The sequence below is a fragment of the Schistocerca piceifrons genome, unplaced genomic scaffold, assembly GCF_021461385.2.
Source record: "Schistocerca piceifrons isolate TAMUIC-IGC-003096 unplaced genomic scaffold, iqSchPice1.1 HiC_scaffold_839, whole genome shotgun sequence".
Classification (NCBI taxonomy): domain Eukaryota; kingdom Metazoa; phylum Arthropoda; class Insecta; order Orthoptera; family Acrididae; genus Schistocerca; species Schistocerca piceifrons.
The window spans coordinates 376,601-400,641 of NW_025729101.1; the positions used below are offsets into that span (position 1 = coordinate 376,601).

Consider the following 24,041-nt stretch of genomic DNA (forward strand, 5'->3'; position numbering starts at 1 on the left):
ATCCTGTGAATATTTCAATCCTGTAGGGTATGTACCCTGGCAGTGGGAAGCTATAACGAAAACAATTTTTAATTTTCAATCTTTTATTTAAAAATTAACAATCAGTAACTTTCTGAATTGCACCCATGATGGCATTCATGATAACATTCACTTTGCCTCTGCATTTAATTTTCTATTTTTAGTTGTTATCAGCTCAGCTGCAACATGTTCACCCAACTTGTCATCCTCATTGCTCCCATTCATTGCTGTTTGTTTGTCTCGCAGCATTGAAAATGTGCTGCTTACCAGGACATCTTTGGCCTGCTTCTTGGAATTGGCACAGTGCTCCACTTTGGATAATTCTGGTGAGCACTGAGGGGTAGATGGAGAACTGTTCTCAACTGCACACCCCACTGTAAATGTCTTGTGAGCACTAGAAAAAAAAAGCAATTTATGAAATACTGCACTGTAAACATGATAAAATAATAACATTACAATTAAAATTGATTGTGCCAAATACAGTAGACTGTATAAAATTATTGGTGTAAATAACATGTATGAAACCTGAATGTTGGAACCACTGGCTTGCTGCAATAAATTTGTACAGTAATATGGAAAGGTCAGTGTTGAAACTCTTATTTTCTATAAAGAAAAACACTAAAGAAGTCTGTGATGATATAAATGAACATTATGGTGAGGCAGTGAATTAAAAAACAAAAATTCTGACACATGAGACGTTGTATCTACTCAACTGCAGTGGGTGGCAAAGCCTGTAACTTTTCTAATAAATTTAGCCACAGATGGAAGGTTATTCCCGACATGTTTCAGATAGAGTAAGGTGATCCCCATTTCCGAAGTGCAGCAAGAAAGATCCAGGAAATTACCGAACAACAACTATTACACCTGTCTCATCTAAAATAATAGAACGTGCAATTAAAAACAATAGTAAATTGTAAAGAAAAAATGCCATACTCTGATGCCCAGCACGGATTTAGCACAGGTAGATCCAGCAGTACAGCAACAGCTGAATTTATACTGTATTCAACTAAGGCACTAGATGGACAAAAGGAAGTTTGTGGTATGTTTCTAGACTTTTCAAAAGCCTTTGATTGTGTATGTATTTACGTAAAAAGTCACCATGCTGCATTGTTAAACAGTAATATCCGTAACTATAACAAAATTAAAAAAAAACATACTGAAGGAAATTGGGTCAACTTAACTGACGAAGAACCTGTAAAAGCAAAATGCCTTCTATGCAACTGTTTGCCATACTACATAAAGTTAACAGAAAACATGTCCACTTTCAGATTAAAAAATAAACTAAAATGTCCCTTATTTAAAATTTTACATACAGCGTACCTTGAAGCAAAAAATTAATGTAATGTTTCATATGTAACTTTGCAAATATGTAAAAAAAACTGTCAGAAAACATAAAGTGATTTAAATCTTTGGTAATTATGTACGTATTTCAGAGGCTATTTTCGAAGATGTAAGCACATAGTTAAGTATTTTTTAAATTTCTAATGTCAAATATCACCATGACAGGACTTTAAAAAATGGCAATTTTGAGAGAAAATCGAAGCAGAAGATGACGCCATAGCAATCAGGAATAACAAGACAAGGGAACTGTTTCATGTAACTGGATTAAGTCCAAAAATTAAATAAATTTTGTGAATGCAACACAGTGAAAGACGTACGAAAGTAATAATGTTAAATTCAACTAAGAAGATACGTTGTGGGGAATGTCCAGCTCCCACACGCATCGCAGGAACGCAGATGCGAAGACAACATCAGACATCACCGGCACCAGTTGCTGCTAACCGGTGCTGATTCTACATCGGCACACCGATGCAGACACGAAAACCAGCAACCGATGCCACCGGCACCAGTTATTTTTCACCGGTGTCGATTCCACACCTGCTCATTGATGGAGCCTAAACTCTACACCGTAGAGCGAAAAATAATAATTGTTCGAGTACAAAGTCGAAGAAACTGCATTAGTGTAGTTACAATGCTTAGAGTTAATTCGTTAAATGATCATCTGATCAAAAACTAAGACAAATATGGATACACAGAGAATTGGAGAAACTTCAGAACCAGCCATAGCAATGAAAGTGAGTGAGGAGGTGCCAGACTGGTCTGAATTAGTGAATTTGATTAAAACTAAGTGATAAAATTGATGACCAAAGTGCAGATTCAGCAGCTTCAAGAAACAAACTGACGGCTCAAAATACTTCTTTAAGAAAGGAACTAAAAACTTTAAATGCTCAAAGTCTTAATTTAGACTCAGTAAATACTCAAATGATAAAATAGATGACCAGGGTGCTTCTTTGACAAATGAAATATGTGCAACTTCCAGTGAAAAACTTGGTGCACAGAGTGCTAATTTAAGTAGAGAAATAGACAGTGATGAACTCAATAAGTTCTAAATTGGATGCTCGAGGTGAGATTTTGAATAAAAACCTAGACTTAATAAGATCAATGGATTCTAAATTAAAGGATCAGAACGACATGACAAATATAGATTTGTTGAACATCAGAGTAGACACTCAAAGCAAAGAATCTAGTAACTGATGTGGAGACATGGTTGATTTGGAAACTGAATTTGATGCCAAACGTAATAATGTAGAATCGAAACCTATTGAAAACTTAGAATCTTTAAAGGACGTGTACAATAATGAATACAATAATTTAACACAAGGTTTAAGTACTTCAAAAGAGAGTCTAGATTAGTCTAAGGAATTAATTTCTATTATTGAATTGCAAATTACAGGTGTCAGTACACGAGTAAATAATGTAGGATGGAATTTCAAAGAGAATGCATCCAGCTTTGTTATTACAAGTGTATGTAGCTTGGAGGAACCATTTAAGAAATAATAGATCGAGGAGTTGTCACGAGAGTAACCTCTGGAAACATTTCAACTATTGCTTCTTCCGAAATTAATAATACCAGCAAGGTTATAGCTGACTTGTGGAAAGGATTCAAATTTATCCAGGATAGAGTAGAAAATGGAATAACTTCACCTGATGTTGTGTTACCTAGTAAAGTGGTGATTGTTTTGCCGTGGGGAGACTTCCACACAAAATTCAGCGAGAATTACTGGTTTGCACTTGCTCCAGTGAGGTTAATATCAGATACATGGAATCCGGGCAGAGTCACATTTATCCCGCAGGGACATTAACGTTCTGTGTTAACGGGCGGAGTGACAACTGTCGGATCCCGAGTTGTTTTCGGTGTTTCTTCCAGAATAGTTTTCCTGCACTGAATTCCCTTCAAATCTTACATGATTCTGTAGTCTATTACTGAATTACTAAACTATCCTGTAATTTTAGTGTTTAGAAAATTGGATATAAACATAATGTAAAGACTGGCATAAGAGAACCATGGAAGAAACAGTGACCTCTAGGCATGAAACGAACCGAGTAGAATATTATATTTATGAATAATGTAATATAATGTGACGGACAGAACAACTATTTTATCATAGTGTATAATTTTCTATTTTGCATAGAATATTTTACACCTTTTATGAGGTATGATATAGACGGGAGCGTTTGTATAGATTTTGAAAGGGGCTGGGTAGTGTAGGTAAAAGCACGATTTACACTAACAGATATATCATGAATGACACAATACTCACATCACACCTTTCAAACAACCCTCGCAAACAAGTGTGTGTGATTATTTGACACTGCTATTTCCACAGGGTTGCTAAGATTTTCTTCGGGGACCTTAAAGGTTACGGTGGTAATGTCTGTTCCATAGGAACCTCCTCCAGCTTGTCACTCAAGCACCGGCGAGGTAGGGGGTCCTGGGGAAGGGTTGTGGGAAGGGTTTCCTGTCTTTGGGGCTGTCTTCTTTCTCTTTTTCAATCTTAGCAACCAAATCTATTTTTTTTTCCTTTCTTACTTCTCATTTGAGGACGTGTCTATTTCTCCCTCTTTCCATATGCATCTACTTCCATCGCAGAAGTCCTTCCTGGTTTCCAATAACCTACAAATTACTTCAAATAAGTAGACCGAGAATCAGGCCACACACACACACACACACACACACACACACACACACACACACACACACACACACGAAGATACACAAGCAATGAAAATACTGACTAGAAACCTGTCAAAAGGTGAGAACCATCAAGTGATGGAGAGGGAAGGTTTGTGTACAGCAGGAAATATGCACACATTGTTGTTTATTGTGACGGTTCTACATCGCACGTATATATAGGAAAATATACAGGGTGGTGTATCTGAAGTTTCGGATGAGATTGTCCCAAAAACTATACATCAGGTAAAAATAGTGGGTAAGAAAAGTTCGTAAGCTCAAAGGGGGACATCAAATGATGCTACACGTGAGCTCCAACTCCCATCTCTTTGGGTGGGGTGGAGGACAACTTTCAAATCTTAAATGGGAACACCCATTTTTTATTGCAGATTCGGATTCTCCATAAAAGAGTAATCAAGTACCCGCCGCATCCTATCCACCGACCGGGGTACCGACTACTCGTTTCAGAATCCAGTTGAACACAGGCGAGAATGTTAGGGTAGGGGCGTAATTTTCATTGTAATCACGATGACGAGGTGGACGGTGCATGTATCCATTTCGAGCTCGTCGAGTGCAATTTAGAATAATATTTTCCCTTGGATGTCACCTGTTTGGGAAACGATACACATACAATTCTGCAGCTGCAGCGTAATTGTTATGGCATCCACCTAAAATTAACATCATATCAACAATCTCTGTAGGAGAATAGTGAGCCATGTTTCGCTAAAGAATAATTTACTTTTGTCAGTTGATGTTTACGGTTCACAATCTGAAAGTTAAGTGACGTCTGATCTTTATATTGAGCTGCAGTTCCCAGTTTGGCCACGCTAGCGCTACAGTCAGGTGAGTAATGAAACTGTGAAGAGTTCTGTAACGAAATTTTAATACCATTCTGCCTCCCTCCATCAAATACTGTGGTGGGAAGGATACATTTTGTAAAAAATAAAAAATAGCTTAATTTGGCGTAATGAAAGAATGGGTGGACATTTTGTATGTATTTCATGCATCCTCCTCGGATCATTCTAAATAAATCCGAGTTCTTCCCAATTTTAATTTTTCTCTATTTCAGTGCCATCTGTCATTGGTTTAGAAATGTTTCAGACATAACTTGATTACTTTTTTATGGAGAATCCGAATCTGCAATAAAAAATAGGTGTTTCCATTTAAAATTTAAAAGTTGCCCCATGCCCCACTGAAGGGGGAGGGGGCTGTGGATCACGTCTAGTATCATTTGATGTCCTGCTCTGAGCTTACGAACTTGTCTTATCCACTTTTTTTTACCAGATAATTTTACTCGATAATTTTGGAGATAATCTCATCTGAAACTTTCGATGGACCACCCTGGATATATACATATAACTAGAAGGATTCCACGTCAAGTAGATAGGGAGGCATGAGCAAGGAAAGAGCATAAACCTGAGAGGAATCGATTCTGGTAATTATTAAGGAATGTCGAGTCGGAATATATGTAGACGTAGTATCTGTTAAGGGTAAAGAAGTCTAAAGTAGAGGACAACTCCAGGGATGAAGTTAATTATCAAGAAGTGAGAGTGAAGTGTAAAATAGATTTTTATTTTTTTCCAGATTTTTAAGTACTTCACATGCTGGACACTCTAGAGGCAAGACGGGTTCATAAATTATGTGGTTGTTAAACCAACTTTATTTCAGATGTATTTTATCTAGTCTAATGCGAGACGAATCGGTTGACTTGTATACATTCGAATATTGATGTGAGAAATGGTGAATATGTTATTTGTGGAAGTTGAAATTACCAAGACTGAACTAAAAGTATTCATTGAGCACTAAATTATTTCCAAAGTAGAGAGAGAGAGAGAGAGAGAGAGAGAGAGAGAGAGAGAGAGAGAGAGAGAGAGAGAGAGAGTGTCTTATAAATTCCTGTTAACCAGCAGTATTCTTCAAAGAAGAAGGTTTTGGAGATCAACGGAGACGGCAATCCATAGAAGAAGATCGGCTGTACACATCAATTAAGTCAATCTATGACAGATGGGTGTGAATTTTTGCAGTCCAACTTCACATTGCTTTTGATTGTCTTAGGCATTAGAGTACGTTACAAACAAATAAATTGCTCAGCAGTTCCTATTAAAGATCATTGACATTACCTCTTCTGAAACTGATACACGAGCATCTCTGCAAACTACTACATACAGTGATGTATCAGATTTTTCAAAAAGTCTAGTGGATGCTTCTGCACAATAGACCACAAAAAATGCTCTCAGTCCACCGGTCTGCCGTACATGTATTTGGGGTATTTTAAGTTAATTTCATTTATTACTACCAGTGTGCTTGCATCAAAGTTTCCACTGCTGTGCATTTGACATGTGAATGTTTTCACTCACAGAAATGACATGGGGAGCACACACAAAGTGGAAGCATAGTATTTGAAAGCACTAGCACATATCGCACAAATCAACAATTTCTGCACTAAGTGGACGTGTCCAAACCCTGTGAAGTATATTTTTACTATCGGAAATTAACCGTTGATATCAATGTAGATTCCTACAACAGGATAACCTATCTTACATAATGCAGAAAATGTGCAATGACAGTGACAAAAATTAGTACTCACGACGGAGATTGGGATATTTTTCAGCAGTTTTCTAGGCACTATGTGGCCTTTCAAATACGCCAACAGGTCGAACCACCACACGCTTAGTTTATGGGTGGTCCCGCCTGAGCTACTATGCGTTTTTCCCCCCCATCTTTATGAGTTCAGCTGAATAATGCAAACGTAAGGAGGCTAAGCGTGCTTTACATTCCTCATTCATTACACCAGACAACTGTTCTCACTTTTTCTCCTATTCTGGCGAAGCTTTCCTTCCTGGCGTGTTGAAATAATACAGATGTTACGGAATCAAATGCATGTGCTACTTTCACTAATTTATGTGATATATATATATATATATATATCAAAAGTAAAATTATAGGCACATTAACTTGTATAAACCCAGAATGAATCATTTGTAGATCTGTAGATTGCCTTACTGTGGTACAAAATATGCTAGGTCATAGCGACACCTTTCGTTGCTGTATTCTTCAATCATCACTTGAAAGCTCTTTTTATTCCATTTCATTGCTACAATAAGAAGCTATCATTAGATATAGAGATTTCTTTCAATGGGGATACAAAAAAGATATTTCATTTGTTTCGTTAATGTATTTATAAGCTACTTCTTAGTGGAAAAAATACCCAGGATACTATGTGGAATCGACGAATCGATCCGTGTGTTTTGTCTGCTGCGGAAAACTATAATTAGTAGACAGCCCGCTCGCAAGGCTGCGTTCTGTGCACGCGGAGTCACCGCCTCTACTGCACACACACGGACACACGACAATAGAACAGATGCCACCTGTGTGGTTTTTTGTTATGGTTTTAGGGCGCAAAACTGCTACGGTCATTAGCACCCGGTCTGTGACTTAGGAAAAGCTAAAAAAAACGAAACTGGAAACCAGTAGCAATGGGAGCAAAACTCAAAAAAGTGTGGAAACCAAAAAACAGAAGGAAAGCTTAAAAAACCACTATAGAAGGGGGGTTGTTTGTCCCCAAAAGGAGCTTCAAATGACTGATGTCATCTCACTGGCACTAATGAACTCGAGAACACGATCGGCTGATCGCGTGTCATCTGCTAAAATAGAAGATATATCAGGCGACAGCTGTAGACGGGCGCGTAACGGAGTAAAATAGGGGCGCTCAAGTAAAAGGTGTCTCACCGTCCACAGTTGAGAGCAGTGGGGACAGAGTGCGGGAGAATCGCCGTTTAAAAGATGTCGATGGCTAAAAAGACAGAGCCGTATCCGGAGTCTAGTTAAAATTACCTCCTCCCGACGCCGAGTTCGGGAGGAAGAGGTCCAAGCACAGGGAAGAGCTTCCACGTCCCGCAATTTATTACTGGGAAGTGTCGACCAATGTGCGTGCCATAAAAGAGCAACATGACGACATAAAACATTCCATAGATCGGCGAAAGAATCATGCGAATTGCTAGCCGAAGAAGAGAGACTGCAGCCCTGGCCACTATATCGGCCGCCTTATTTCCACAGATACCAACAAGTCTTGGGATCCATAGGAATGCCACAGAGGTCCTGAATCTGGTGGACCAGAGGGTGGACAGGGTACAGAGCTTGGAGACTGAGGAGAGAGCTGAGAGAGTCTGAGCAGATAACATTCTGTACCCGCTGATGGCAATAGATGTACTGGACAGCATGGAGAACAGCGTAAAGCTGCGCAGTATAAACTGAACACTGGTCGGGAAGCCAAAATCGATTTGGGGTGTCGCCAACAATATAGGCGCTCCCAATACCAAGTGCCACCTGTGTTAACAGAACTGCTCCTACTTCAACCTGGCAGATGAACAGTCTGCTAAAATGATAGAACCATAGCTTTGCCTGTTTTGCTGCTAGATGGCAGGTCAACCACACTTCACTTTTACACCTACGGTGTGTCTTGTTATACAGATTTAAGAACCTGGATTTTGCTGACTACATTTTTCTGTTGACAGAAACACAACACAGCTTTCAACTAATAGTTACCGAGCTGGGTGGAGCAGCCATTTCTTTAGGACTGTAAAGAAATAGTGATGAAACAAAAACAATATGCATAAGTGGAAATGTACCTACTCAACTTATACTGCAACAGAAGGTACAGCAAGGTGTTAACCAATTCCCATATCTCAGCAGTTTTATCCGTAAATAATGGGAAAGCCATATGCACATAAACAGATGGCACTATCATTGCACACGCAAGGTATACAATGGCAGTACAACAGGGAGCTGTCATGTGCACTCAGGTGATTCACGTAAAAAGATTTCCAACACGACTATCATCACACGGCAGGAATTAACGGACTGTGGATGCGAAATGCTAGTCTGAGATGGACACGTGAAACATTCCCTTTTGGAAATTATCTGACAATTCAATTTTCCGAGATCCACAGTGTCAAGAATACCGAATTTCACGCATTACCTCTCACTACAGACAACGCAGTGGCTGATGGCCTCCATTTAACGACCGAGAGCAGTGGTGCTGTGTGGAGTTGCCAGTGCTAAGAAACAAGCAACACTGTGTGAAATAATCACAGAAATCAGTGGGACTTCGACAAACCCACCTGTTAGGAAAGTGCAGTGAAATCTGGTTGGGTTGTTTTTGGGGAAGGAGACCAGACAGCAAGGTCATCAGTCTCATCGGATTAGGGAAAGACGGGGAAGGAAGTCGGCCGCGCCCTTTGAAAGGAACCATCCCGGCATTTGCCTGGAGCGATTTAGGGAAATCACGGAAAACCTAAATCAGGATGGCCGGATGAGGGATTGAACGGTCGTCCTCCCGGATACGAGTCCAGTGTTTAACCACTGCACCACCTCGCTCGGTCCTGAAATCTGGTATTAACTGCTACAGCAACAGACAAACGATGCGAGTGCCTTTGCTAACAGCACAACATCGTCTGCAGCACCTCTCCTGAGCTTGTGACTAACGATCGGATCCTAGGTGACTGGAAAATTGTGTACTGGTGAGATGAACCCCAATTTCAGATGGTAGGAGCTGACGGCAGGGTTCAAGTGCGGTTTTACTTCAATACTTGGAGACCACCTGCAGCCATTCCTGGACTTCATTTTCCCAAACAACGATGGAGTGACAATTCGCCATGTGAATGGGTCACAACTGTTTGTGATTGGTTTGAAGAACATTCTGAACAATTCAAGTGAATGATTTGATTACCAAGATTACCCAACACGAATCTCATTGAACATTCACGTGACAGTTCTCCACAAAATCCCACACTAACACAAAGCCCTGCACTGGCAATACTTTCATGAACACTGACAGCTATAGAGGCAGCTTGGCTCATTACTACTGTGGGATGCTGCTAACGATTTTTCAAGTCCGTGCCACGTCAAATTGCTGCACTATGTTGGGCAAAATCAGGCTCGAGAAGATATTACGAAGAATTCTGTGACTTGTCACTTCAGTGTAGTGGAGATGTAGATGTAGATGCAGGCATCACTAGCTGAATTGGGAAGGGCTTCTGCAGTCTTCCACGCAATCTGATCCACACAGGAATTAAGACTCTAGAAGTACTCATACTAAGCTCCAGGTGCACTCCTGTCTCTCGTCCTAGTGACGGCCAGGCACTGGTGCGGAACCTAGGAAATGTCAACAAAATTGACACACGATTTAAGTGTTTCTCACTGATGACACTCGGGGTAAATTTTTGGTATTAGCTATAGTGACCAAGTTTCAAATGGTTGTCTGCACAGCCCAAACAATACCATTGCTGAAAGAAGAATGACACTTGTGGGCCACGTTCTATGCCTGAAGGACGGAAGAATCCCCAAAGTGTCAGTGGTGTGGAAACTAACAGATGGATGCAGAAACAGGGAAAACTTTGTATCACCTGGAAACTTCCCAATTTGGGAAGAAGCTGAAAAGCTGGCAGTTGATCAAGTTTGCTGCAGGAAACCTGTTGCCCAAAATGCTGCTGAGCACCTATAAAGTAAACACATATTTGAAGTTGTTTTATACGTGGCAGTCTGATTTATTAAAGCAGGGGTTGTGAACCTTTTTTACCTACCATCCACTTTTGCATCACTGCAATGTTTTCCTAGCTGCGGGAATTTCCCGCAACGTGCTGCATAAAATGTGTGGGAGACTGCGCTCCCCACTCGCACAATGCGAACATAGCAGACCATTTGCCTATCGTCCGGCAAAACAGTGCCACTGTGGGACACGCTTGCACGCCTCAGGAAGGGTATGTCTCGCACACTGCAGCAATTTGCTTGAGGGCGCTTGTAGTGGGAAAGTCAACTGAGCAGCTGGAGAATACCACATGACAGCTGCAATATTTTTTTCACATGTACAGGCAGTAAGACTACGTAATTCTTCTGATCTAATTATTCACCTGAAATGTCAGCTGACTGATTCTCTGTCTCAAACAATGAGCAACTTATCAAATTCGTGTCCAAACGGCATATTTTGTGGAACACAGCTGACACTGGCATGAGAAACTAATTGCAAAAATGAGTTAATTTGGGGAGAAATCTGAAGAAAACTGAATGAAACATGTAAGAAGAAATGTCTTTGATTATGTCCAATATAAAACATCAGTAAATTCACGTGTACTGAGCTTTAACCACCATTATAATGAGTTGGATGTTGTTACTGTGATTAGTACCCTGAATGACTTAAAATTCAGCCCACCGAAGTAATCAGTGAATCTGTTGCTCACGGTGAATCCCTTAGCTTTGACATAACTGTCAACCAGGGCATTGATTTCCGGTACGTTTGAGTGATAAGGCAGAGGGAACTGGTACTCTTCTCCATCGCCTCGCAACTGTTTTGTTACTAAAATGTTATTTGATCCTTCACAACACATGGAGATTTGTGAGACTGCTTTGCACTTTCTGAATAATCTTCCCAATAACACACAGTCTCCTTCCCTTTAGACTGCACGCTCCACTGCACCTTTTGCCTTCGCTGCCCCCACTACCTATTGTTGCGCCGCAGTCCACTGTGCCTTTAATACCAAAATGTTCATTGCAGCACACTTGAACTCGCATGGCGTCAATGAACTACAAAATACTACTCTCATCTAAAGAAAACTGTAGCACCGACAAACTTCCAAAAAACTATTAAAATGTTTTCAAACCTTTCTGAAAATTTTTCTTTCTTTGATCTCCCACAAAAAAATGTAGAGTGAAAAAGTTTGTCAAATAATACATTTCAGATGCTGGTTTGCTAGAAATTCCAAGTCACACATTTTAATTTATTACTTCACTGTTACTAACTATTGGCCAGAAAGTTTTCACCCATTAACATATTATACTGAAGCCAGTTATAAAATTGTGTTGTACAACACCTAGTTTGAGAGGTATGGCGTGATATATATTAATTATTCAAAAACAGTCTTAATCGCATTTATTATTATTATTATTATACAGCCAACCGGTTTCAACCCGTCGTAGGGGTCATTATCATCTGGACGTTTACACTGTGAAATTATAGATATTTGTCAGAAAGACTCCATTATACTACAGCTAAAATTACGTAAATTTAAAGTATGTTACCCATTGGTCGACTGTTGGCGGTGTCACTCCTGTCTACATAACAGCAGGAAACTATGCGAGACTCACCCTTCGTATGGGCTTAAATAGCATGCTGGTATCATGTGAATAGACAGCAACACCCCCCAGTGGCGATCAACGGTATTTAATACAGTTTATTATATGTAATTACTAGTCACCTTGGTTTAACGTAAATTTAAGTTACAGTAAATAACAGAAGGCGAAACCATTTCATTTAAAAAGAGTTACAATTATAGTGTTAATTATGAAATAACAACAAATGTTCCGTAGTCAACTCGTAAAAGTATATTACATTATGTGCCATAAGCAATTTGTGGCACACAAAAACTGGTGTCGTCTTGTATTACAATATATCTATTTGTACATTTACATAGAAAACATTTGAGTCAATTTACTAAAACAGCTAATATGGAAGGACTACAGAGCCCTCTACTCCCTGTGGAGAGGACGCCGTTGCCACAGGCTATAAAGCGTATATCAGGCACCCTCTAGTCCGTGTAGCGAGGATGCCGTCGTCATGGTAGCAGCTTGTGTGTTCGTATGGTGTTGTTGATGTGGGATTAATAATACTAATTGCTGCTTCATCTCTACAAACATGCTGTCCAAAAATCGTGAAAAATATTGATTAGCATGAAAAGTAGCACCAAATTTTCATTGTGTTAATGGAAGACGTAAGAAGGTAGTTCTCATATCACTGTCATGTACAGTTGCTGAATTATAAAATACACAACTTTCAACTTTTTATGTTTGTACATGCACTGCCCCACACCTACAAAAACATTTCACAAAGTGTCCTGCGGCCCACTTCGGACAGCAAAAGACAAGCGCATTCCACAGGCGATAAATTTTCCTACATCTAGGAAAATGCAGCTTTAGTATTAAAATTTTCTGACCATCCACCATTCCACGGTAATGATGATTTCTAAAGTGGGGAAGTAACTCAACGTTATAAAATTGATAAAGTAGAGTTGCATCAAGTGAAAGTATAGAATAATACTTACTAACCCAATATTTTTTTCAAATTTCTGTGAAACCCTAATGTAAATATTTTAACCTCCACCTGTCTACTGCCTGCTATGAAGGTTCGGACGCCCACTAGTGGGTGCTAGGGACCAAGTTGACCATCAGTGCTGATTAATAATGTTTTCTCACAATCAGTGTGAAGTGCCGTGTATTTAACAGAAACCCCTGACACGCAGAAAAACATGCATGAAGGTATACCTAGTTAAAACTTGTTGATTGGTTGCCATTTACTGTCCACCCACTGGCTGCGTATAACTCAACACAGAGAAATGATGTCAACATATTAGTTTCACAAAACAAGTGAAATGCACGGATGTTACTTTGCAAGTTTTAGCTGAGGATATGAGCACTATGCAAACAGGCTGGCCCACAAGCAGCCTGAAAATGGCTCAGCAGTGAGTATTTCGTCAGCAATATCTAAATTCTTTGATATTACCTGCACGACATAATGAAAACACTACTCTCACTCACATAAAGATTAATGGTTTTCTTTTTTTTTACAATTTACATATGGGAAAATTAACTATACTACAAAGTGTCACACTTGTTGTGGGGGATGTGGGAAAGACCACAAATTCTGGCACAGGAGGCAAGAAATTATACATCAAAATAACAAGCTTTCTATGAACAATGGAGCCCACTACAAATACAAGCTGTTTTAGCAGAAGTTCATAAGAAAAAAAGATTTTTTTTTCGAAATAACTTCTTGGACATAGCACATGCTGATGCTTTTTACATTGTTACTGAAAAAGACAGCCCACTGTTGATTAACCAACAACTGAAAGGATACCTGAAGTTCACCCATGGAACTGAGCAACAGTTATTTCAGAATAGCAGGATCTAGAGTGTACTGAATAATGAAATTCAACAGTTAAGTAAGTTATGTATTTTCACACAAATAAAATTTACATGATCAGATAACTAAATTTTGTTTCCTCATTCACACAAATCAATGCGTACACCCTTAATAGGACGGATAATGCCTAGTTGGAATTCCATTTCTCTCCACGTACTATTCAACATCTCCATGTTGACATGTTCAAGTGGATTGCAAATGTGTGCCTTCAATTCCTGTAGGTCTCTAGCCCTGGTTCAATATACCGCATCCTTCACAAAACCCCAGGAAAAAATTAGTGGTGTAAGGTCAGGGGATCATGGTGCACTTGAAGTTGGACCATCTCGTCCAATCCACCTACCTGGAAACCTTTTACATATAAATTAAAGTACATTTAGGGGCCAGTGAAGTGGTGCCCTGTCTTACTGGAATATGACACCAGGCTGCAGGTGTTCCAATTGTGGCACAGTAAACTCTTGTAGCATGTCCATGTTAACACCACTGTTGATGGCAGTGATGGGAAAGAACGAATCAGTGATGCAACTGGGGATCAGTCTACATCTAACATTGACCTTACAACTGTCTCTTTCCATTTCATGTCTAACATGAGGATGTGGCAAATCCTACATAAAAACGTTATGACAATTCAGTTTGCTGGATACATGAAATGTTGCAATATCGAAGGAAGAAATCTTTTCCAAAAATTCAATGGATGCATTATTCCTGCATAAAATACCCACTCCAAATTGTTCGCACCTAGGTTTGTCCATAGGCTTTAATGCCTGAAGCAGCTGCATGTAGGGATAGAGCCATTACCTCTTATGCAAGACATTGTGCAATATCGATCTTCTCATTTCCAACTCTCTGGCTGCAGTACATACAGATTTTATAGAACTCCTTGCAAATGCCTGCCATACACTGTCCACACTGGCATCTGAAACTGATGGGTGAGCAGCCCCTTTTTATGGAGAACACTACCTGTTTCCATAAATGATGTATTCCAAGTCCGAAAGGATCATTGCACTTCGGTATCTGATATCATCTGTATATACCAGGCCACACACATTGAGCTTTATCCACTGGTATCCACATTTTAGCAGGTTTTCAGGTTCCATTTCGCATCAAAATTGTATGACCTGGAAGGTAAAATAAATTTTATGAGTAATCTTATCATTTGCTAGAAACCATTCGTTAATATCTTGTATAGTTTCGAAGTTACTAAAGTCGTAAGTTGTGAAGATATACATGTATACTGCAAAACAAAAACATTAAAAATTGTTATTCATTCAGTGCTGTTACTTTCAGGCATTAGGATACAACACACTATTTCATGAAAGTAATAATCACTCTTAACAACTTTCATTATGATACTGTAATTCAACTAAGGTACAGAAGTAAGTAAAGAAACAGCTCACAGGCCACTATCTACCCTTTGTTCCATCTGCAAAATTCTGGAGGTTAAAGATCAAAAGTTATTGGGCTGAGTATTTTTTACAATGTAAACAGAGCATACACTTACTTCGAGAAAAATTGGAATTGAAGTAGGTTACCAATTGACGATATCGACAAGTGAAGAAAGTAAAGACAAGGATGAATGTGAACCTTTTCCAGTTCTTAAAATATCAAAAGCTACAGCAACACTGGACAAAGTTAAGCATTGAGTGTTGAGATATGAACATGTTGAAGTTGTGATAAATGTGTTAAATAAAATGGACATTACACCATAAAAATTAGTACAAAATAAGAACTAACTACTGGTATGTTTCTCAAACTTTTGAAAATGTTACTACACACTGGATCTTATTGTCCTTGGTGTGTCAAAATGAATATCAGGCTTTTTCGGTTTTGTATTATTTATTACATTCAACTTAGAATTATCAAAGGCAATACAAACAATTTTGTTTGTATACATGTGCACATGCGTATGCAACCAAAGAATGTGTTAAATGAGTGAGACAGTGTTTTACGCACAATGTGAAGAAATCAGTCTGGAAGGCAAGTTGCAAATTAATAATTATATTGACATCTATGTATCTATGTGGTGACTTAAGGAGACAACTATGTCCTTATTGAAACTTCCTGGCAGCGTAAAACTATGTGCCCGACCGAGACCCGAACTCGGGACCTTCGCCTTTCGCGGGCAAGTGCTCTACCATCTGAGCTACCAAAGCACGACTCACGCCCAGTCCTCACAGCTTTACTTCTGCCAGTATCTCGTCTCCTACCTTCCAAACTTTACAGAAGCTCTCCTGCGAACCTTGCAGAACTAGCAGGTAGGAGACAAGATACTGGCAGAAGTAAAGCTTTGAGGACCGGGCGTGAGTCGTGCTTCGATAGCTCAGATGATAGAGCACTTGCCCGCGAAAGGCAAAGGTCCCGAGTTCGAGTCTCGGTCGGGGACACAGTTTTAATCTGCCAGGAAGTTTCATATCAGCGCACACTCCGCTGCAGAGTGAATATCTCATTCTACGTCCTTATTGTTTGCGGTTTACAAGCTCTAAAACATACAGCTACGGTTTACATAGCAACTTTGCAAACAAAATGTAGCAGCATGCCAAACATTTTCTGGACCGCGTCCTCTTCAGCGATTACTTGACATTTCATATAAGTGGAAATGTGAACACACACACACACACACACACACACACACACACACACACACACACACACAAACAATGTGCACATCTGGGGTTTAGCAAGTAGTGGCATCTTCTGTGTGAGTGGTCCAATGCTGTTGCTCGCGCAGCTGCACGAAGTCTGACGACTTCTTTCCAGATTCATTACTTATATAGGCAAAGCTATTGCCTCCTTGAGCCCCCGGTTCTCGATGTACGCTTAGCTGTTCTCGGCTAATGCTGTGAATCCGAAATTTTCTAAGTCTGAAAAGTGGATATCCTGGACACGTCCTGTAGTTACACTAGCAGCATGCATTTGTTGGTGCGTCTCATTTGGCTTGTCACATTTGTTAACAAAGAGCGATAAGCGGTTGCGTAACGAACAAGGTGATCACTCACAGAGAGTATCTCGCATGTGGCTGATGCAATATTGTAATAAATAATTTTTTTTTGTAAGGGCTAGGAAAGATTTATTTCATTTCTGTAATAACGGGCGAGATCACCTACAAGTTTAATTGCTCTTACAATGGTCAGCACCTTTAACCCACACTGACACAGATTCCTATTCATTTAGTTTACTATGATTCCTGGTCCTCAGAACGAACGGCATTGACGGCAGGTAATATGATTTACCCATGTCTTTATTGTAGACCTCTGTGATGTGAAAAGTCCGATAAGCGTTGACGTCCCGGCTGTTAAAACTTTCTAGCCCTGGAATTTTGTCGACTTTTGGCCCACAGACGAGGGCCACAGTTTATCAGCCGTTACCTTGCTTCATTGGTCTGCAAGGTGATTAATGCTTGACTGTCAGAAGTGTGGGAATAAAATAAAATCTGCAACTACGAGGGTAATACCAAGAAAAAAGGTCTCCTATTTTTGAAGTACACAGCGCTGTTATTTCTACAGCGGTTTACATCAGTTTACAGCTTTAACATTTAACTATTTTTCAACATAATTACCCGTATTATACCAGCTTGCCGCCATGCTGTTCAGAGGTGAATCACTTTCTGGCCAACTGTTCTTTTAACCCAGGGAACAGGTGACAGTCACTGGGCGCCAGTTCAGGACTATAGGGTGGGTGGGTGATTATGTTCCACTGGAACTGTTGCAGGAGAGCAACAGTTTGCCGAGTGATGTGTGGGCGAACGTTGTCACGGAGAATGTGTACACCCTTGTTCATCATTCCTCTTCTCCTGTTCTGAATTGCCCGCTCGAGTTTTTCCAGTCCCACAGTACCTGTCAGCGTTAACTGTGGTGCCAGTGGGTGTAAAGTCGACAAATGGTACCCCTTTCAGATCCCAAAAAACGGTTGTCATGACTTTACCGGCAGACTGTGTGTGTTTGAATTTCCGCAGCTTTGGTGAAGAAGGATGCGGCCACTGGTGTGATTGTTGCTTGGTCTCAGGTGTAAAGTTGTATGCTCAGATTTCGTCACCCGTGAGAATTGAGTCCAGAAAGTTGGCCTGTTTGGGTGCAAGGCGGTGAAGAAATGCACGGGAAGCATCAACCCTTTGCCGCATGTGGTCCTTGGTCAGCATCTTGCACACACCTTCCGGAAGTTCAATGTTTCCGTTAAAATTCTACGAACATTTTTGACATCCATGCACGACTCACCATACACTTCCGTCAATTGGCGATGGATTTCAATTGGCGCAGTCCCCTTTGCATTCAAAAAACCGATTAACTTCACGCAATTCGCACTTGCCAGTAACATCCAACAGGAGCTACATTCTCAACGGCTGCCAAGCCAAGACTGAGCGCCTCAGCGTGACGTGTGCATGTTTACACACAACACGTGAAGCACTCTCAATAACAGTGTGACCAACTGCCACACAAAGAGAGTTCTGTACTTATAACAAAAATAGGAGACCTTACTTTTGGGATTACACTCTTAAAACATATTTTAGCCTTCCGTAATTATGTGAATGTATTTTAATTCACTTGTTAACTCCCGGCCGCAGAAATCCATTTTGTTTTCAAACATAAACACGGGTCACAGGAGACTACCCACCTCCCCCATACAACTCGTTTATCAGCCTTGGATCTACAATATTTCCGAAAGGGGCAATAATAGATACTGGCACTCCCCCTCCCTCCAGCATTTGAGGTAGGACGCCAAAAATTTTAAAAATCGACTTTTCAAATATATAAAATATGTTCACCTTGTAGCGCACTGCATGTCACTGTATTTCACTCTGTGGAATTCAAACGTGTAATATTTTGTGATGGGTGCCATCAAACTATATTCAGGACAGTTGAAATTAAAATGTCGTATAGTCGGCCGGTTTGACATCCTGCCGCCCCCCCCCCCCCCCCCCTCAAAAATAACTCACAGTTAATACTGGATGGAATTTGTAACCTGGAGAACAAGAACTCCTCAGAAACTCTTTGTTGCCTATTAATAAAATTAAATATATGATCCATGAAACCAGTAAAGACAAGAAACAAGCAAGACAGTAGTACATATTTCTTCAATCCTGAAGCCCTAGCATTTTTTTCTCTAATCTTGCTACAGCTTTACATGGCGTGCTTTCCTTTCTGCAAAAGAATCTATTACCTCATCAAAGTCTGTCAAATATTTTGAACAGGAAAACTCAATGTTGTCCTTTAACACTGGAATAGCTGTTAATACAAGTAGTACCTAAGACTGGTGTGGTTTCTCAGTCTGTTTATATGTATTTCGTCACTGTCTGCTAGATAAAACTAAATAGGCCTGCCTAATATTTCAGCAATTTTAACACACACCAAATAAATGAGACTGTTATGGTACAAATGGTCATTTTTGTAACACGACAGAATATAATTCATGAAGTACCAATATTAAATGACAAGCAAAACGTTGTATGTTAGGAAATAGTTTCACATTTCATTCATACTCTCTGGCTTCTGAAGTATGAGATCGAAGAGTAGTAGTACAAAATTTTTATATAAATTTGGGATCGTCGTATTCTTCCACAATTTGTGTGATGTCCCCGTTTTCTTCTTCTTCTTCCTCGTTCTAACAAACAATCTTGTCATGACTAGTTCAGTAACTATTCCTGCCAGTGTCAAAACTACTTCTCCGCTTAACCTGGCCACAATCACCAGTTTAGTTACACCGCATTTATTCTTCAGTTAGGAGTTATTACGTGTTCGTACAACACGTTTTCCGCGCTACTCCCAGAATAGAACTTTAGCGGCTGCTGGCTGGGGATTGTACAACTGGCCCTTACTAGCGGTCTGGCAACAAATTTTCTGTCAAAATCTCATTTTCTTGGATACACCGAGAAGATAATACATGATCTTTGTTACCTGTTATTCCTGTTACTCATTTATTTCCACTCTGGTAGTCTGAATCTATGGATTTTGCTAGTAATTATAACAAAGCTGATTATTTGCAAACCCAGTCAACCACATATACAGCGACTGGCATTCACCCGTTCGGCTTTATTCTGCAGATCTCATATAGCCCCGTACCCTTTTGTCTGCAGGAAAATTTATTTCTAGGTGGGACTGGGATTCCTATGGCAGAAATATCATGTACATTATGCACACATTCAAAAATCAACTTATGATCCATTTAGAAACCAACTTAGAATTTGTTCAAAAACCAGCAGGGATGAGGTTCAATATCATACGAATAAGCGATAGACCAATGTGTGCTAGATGCTAGGCGCTTTGTGAAACAGGGTCTTTTTCCTCAAGAATATGAATTTGGTGTACTGAGCTTTAACCACTTTTTATAATGAGTTGGATGTTGTTACTTGGGAGATGGCACTCTTGTGCACCGTCTAGCAACTGTTTCGTTACTAAAATGTTATATGCTCCTTCACAACACAAGAATTGTGACTGCTTTGCACTTTCTGAATACAATAATACACAAAGTCCTTCCTTTTAGACTGCACGCTCCACTACACCTTTTGCCTTCGCTGCCTCCGCTACCTACTGTTGCGCCGCAGTCCACTGTGCCTTTAATACCAAAATGTTCCTTGCAGCACGCTTGAACTCGCATGGCATCAATGAACCAAAAAATATTACTCTCATCTACCGAAAACTGTAGCACCCACACACTTCCAACAAACTGTTAAAATGTTTTCAAATCTTTCCGAAAGTTTTTCTTGCTCTGATCTCCCACAAAAAAAATGTAAAGTGAAAAAGTTTGTCAAATAATACATTTCAAATGCTGGTTTGCTAAAAATTCCAAGTAACACATTTTAATTTATTACTTCACTGTTACTAACTCTATTGGCCAGTAAGTTTCCTCCCGTTAACATGTGATACTGAAGCCAGTTATGAAATTGTGTTGTACAACACCTAGTTTGGGAGGTATGGCATGATAAACATTGATTAGCGTGAAAAATAGCACAAAATTTTCATTGGGTTAATGAAAGATGTAAGAAGATAGTTCTCCTATCACTATCATGTCCAGTTGTCGAATTATAAAAAACACAACTTTCAATTTCTGATGTTTGTACATGCACTGCCCCCGCACCTAGAAAAACACAGTGTCCTGCGGCCCACTTCGGACAGCAGAAGACAAGCGCATTCCACAGGCAATAAATTTATCCACATCTAGGAAAATGTAGCTTTCATATTAAAATTTTCTAACTATCCACCATTCCACTGTAATGACGATTTATAAAGTGGGAATGTAACTTCACATTATAAAATATATAAAGCAGAGTTGCATCAAGTTAAAGCATAAAATAATAATTACTAACCAAATATTTTTTTCAAAGTTTTGTGAAACCCTAATATAAATATTTTAGGGTCCAACTGTCTACTGCCTGCTATGGAAGTGGAGACGCCCACTAGTGGGTGCTAGGGACCAAGTTCACCATCAATGCTGATTAATAATGTTTTCTCACAAGCAGTGTCAAGTGCTGTATATGTAACAGGAACTCCTGTAAGCAGAAAAATGAGAAAGTGAAACAAAAGGTAGCTGCAGGAAGGCGTACCTAGTTACAAGCTGTTCATTGGTTACCATTTACTGTCCTCCCACTGGCTACCTAAAACTCAACACAGAGAAAGGATGTAAACATATAACTTTCACAAAACAAGCAAAGTCCATGGATGTTACTTTGCAAGTTTTAGCTGAGGATATGAGCACTATGCAAACAGGCTGGTCCACAAGTAACTGAAAATGGATCAGCAGTGAGTATTTCATAAGCAACATCTAAAATCTTTGATATTACTTGCATGAAGTAATGAAAAAACTACTGTCACTCAACCAAAAATTAAAGGTTTTCTTTTGTTTTACAACTTACAGATGAGAAAATTAACTAAGCTACAAAGTGTCACACTAGATGTGGGGGATGTGACTATTTACTACGAGAAAGACCACAAATTCTGGCACAGGAGCCGAGAAATTATGTATCAGAATTACAAGCTTTCTATGAACAATGGAGGCCACTACAAATACAAGCTCGATCAGCAGAAGTTCATAAGAAAACAAAGTTCCTTTTCCTTCACAATAACTTCTTGGACATAGCACACACTGATGCTTTTTACATTGCTACTGAGAAAGATAGCCCACTGTAGATTTACCAACAACTGAAAGCAGAGCTGAAGTTCACCCATGGAACTGAGCAACAGTAATTTGAGAATAGCAGGATCTAGAGTGAACTGAATGATGAAATTCAACAATTCAGTGAGTGATCTATTTTCATACAAATAAAATTTACGCGATCAGATAACTAAATTTTGTTTCCTCATTCACACAAATCAATGCGTACACCCTTAATAGGACGGATAATGCCTAGTTGGAATTCCATTTCTCTCCACATACGATTCAAGGTCTCCATGGTAACATGTTCGAATGGATTGCAAATGTGTGCCTTCAATTCCTGTAGGTCTCTAGCCCTGGTTCAATATACCGCATCCTTCACAAAACCCCAGGAAAAAATTAGTGGTGTAAGGTCAGGGGATCATGGTGCACCTGAAGTTGGACCATCTCGTCCAATCCACCTACCTGGAAACCTTTTATATAGAAATTGAAGTACATTTAGGGGCCAGTGAAGTGATGCCCTGTCTTACTGAAATATGACACCAGGCTGCAGGTGTTTGAATTGTGGCACATTAAACTATTGTAGCATGTCCACGTTAACACCACTGTTGATGGCAGTGATGGGAAAGAGTGAATCAGTGATGCAACTGGGGATCAGTCTGCACCAAACATTGACCTTACGACTGTGTCTTTCCATTTCATGTGTAACACGAGGATGCTGCAAATCCTACATATGAATATTATGACAATTCAGTTTGCTGGATACACGAAATGTTGCCATATCAGAGAAAGGAATCTTTTCCAAAAAGTCAATGCTTGCATCAATCTTGCATAGAATATCCACTGCAAATTGTTCGCACCTAGGTTTGTCATAGGGTTAAATGTCTGAAGCAGCTGCATGTAGGGCTAGAGCCATTACCTCATATGCAAGAGATTGTGCCATGTCGATCTTCTCATTTCCAACTCCCTGGCTGCAGTACATACAGAATTTATAGAACTCCTTGCAAACGCCTGCCGTACCCTGTCCACAATGGCATCTGAAACTCGTGGTGACCAGCCCTGTTTTTTTTATGGAGAACACTACCTGTTTCCATAAATGATGTATTCCAAGTCTGAAAGGTTTGTTGCATTTGGGTATCAGGTATCGTCTGTATCTACCAGGCCCCACACACTGAGCTTTCTCCAGAGACGTCCACATTTTATCATGTTTTCAGGTTCACTTTTGCATCAAAATTGTATGACCTGGAAGGTAAAAGAAATTTTATGAGTTATCTTATCATACAATAGAAACCATTTGTTAATATCTCGTATAGGTTCAAAGTTACTAAAGTCTTAAGTTGTGAAGATATACATGTATAGTGCAAAATAAAAAAAACTAAAAATTGCTATTCATCCAAAGTTGTTACTTTTAGGCATTAGGATACAACACACTATTTGATGAAAGTAATAATCAAACTTACCAACTTGCACTATGATAATGTAATTCAACAAAGGTACAGATGTAAGTAAAGAAACAGCTCGGAGGCCACTATCTACCCTTGGTTCCATCTGAAAAATTCTGGAGGTTAAAGATCAAAAGTTATTCAGCTGAGTATTTTTTTCAATGTAAACAGAGCACGGACTTACTTCGAGAAAAATTGGAATCGTAGGAGGTCTTCAATTGACGATATCGATAAGTGAAGAAAGTAAAGACAACGATGAATCTGAACCTTTGCCAGTTTGTACAATATCAAAAGCTACAGCAACACTGGACGAAGTGTCTACCATCAACAGTTATTTTGCTCCCCAAATAGCAGAACTCCTTTATTACTTTACCTGTCTCATTCCCCAATCTAATTGCTTGAGCATCACCCGACTTAATTCGACTACATTTCATTATCCTCATTTTGCTTTTGTTGATGTTCATCTTATATCCTCCTTTCAAGACACTGTCCATTCCGTTCAGCTGCTCTTCCAAGTCCT

The 24,041-nt window shown here is 39.6% G+C and overlaps 1 protein-coding gene across 5 annotated transcripts; it reads right to left on the minus strand.

The window, feature by feature from the left end:
• Positions 1-115: 115 nt before the first annotated feature.
• Positions 116-24,041, minus strand: LOC124770914. Of its 5 annotated transcripts, none has more exons than XR_007013240.1 (5): positions 23,540-24,041; positions 23,164-23,321; positions 21,295-21,477; positions 14,958-15,115; positions 116-412 (listed from the first exon to the last, which is right to left on the minus strand). XR_007013240.1 is itself a non-coding variant. In XM_047249229.1 (2 exons), the coding sequence occupies exons 1-2, from the start codon at positions 14,831-14,833 to the stop codon at positions 148-150; spliced, it is 303 nt and encodes a 100-aa protein (XP_047105185.1). In that variant the 5' UTR covers positions 14,834-14,946; the 3' UTR covers positions 116-147. The 5 variants fall into 5 exon arrangements, 1 of the variants encoding a protein (XP_047105185.1); XR_007013238.1 differs by having other exon boundaries at positions 22,999-23,321; XR_007013241.1 differs by lacking the exon at positions 21,295-21,477.

What these genes read in the sequence shown, in the direction of transcription:
- LOC124770914 (XM_047249229.1), bottom strand. Translation starts at nt 14,833, where the DNA reads ATGAGAAGATCGATATTGCACAATGTCTTGCATAAGAG. An exon ending in CACAATGTCTTGCATAAGAG is followed by an intron (nt 413 to 14,795) that starts GTAATGGCTCTA and finishes TTTTTTTTCTAG; the next exon opens with TGCTCACAAGACATTTACAG.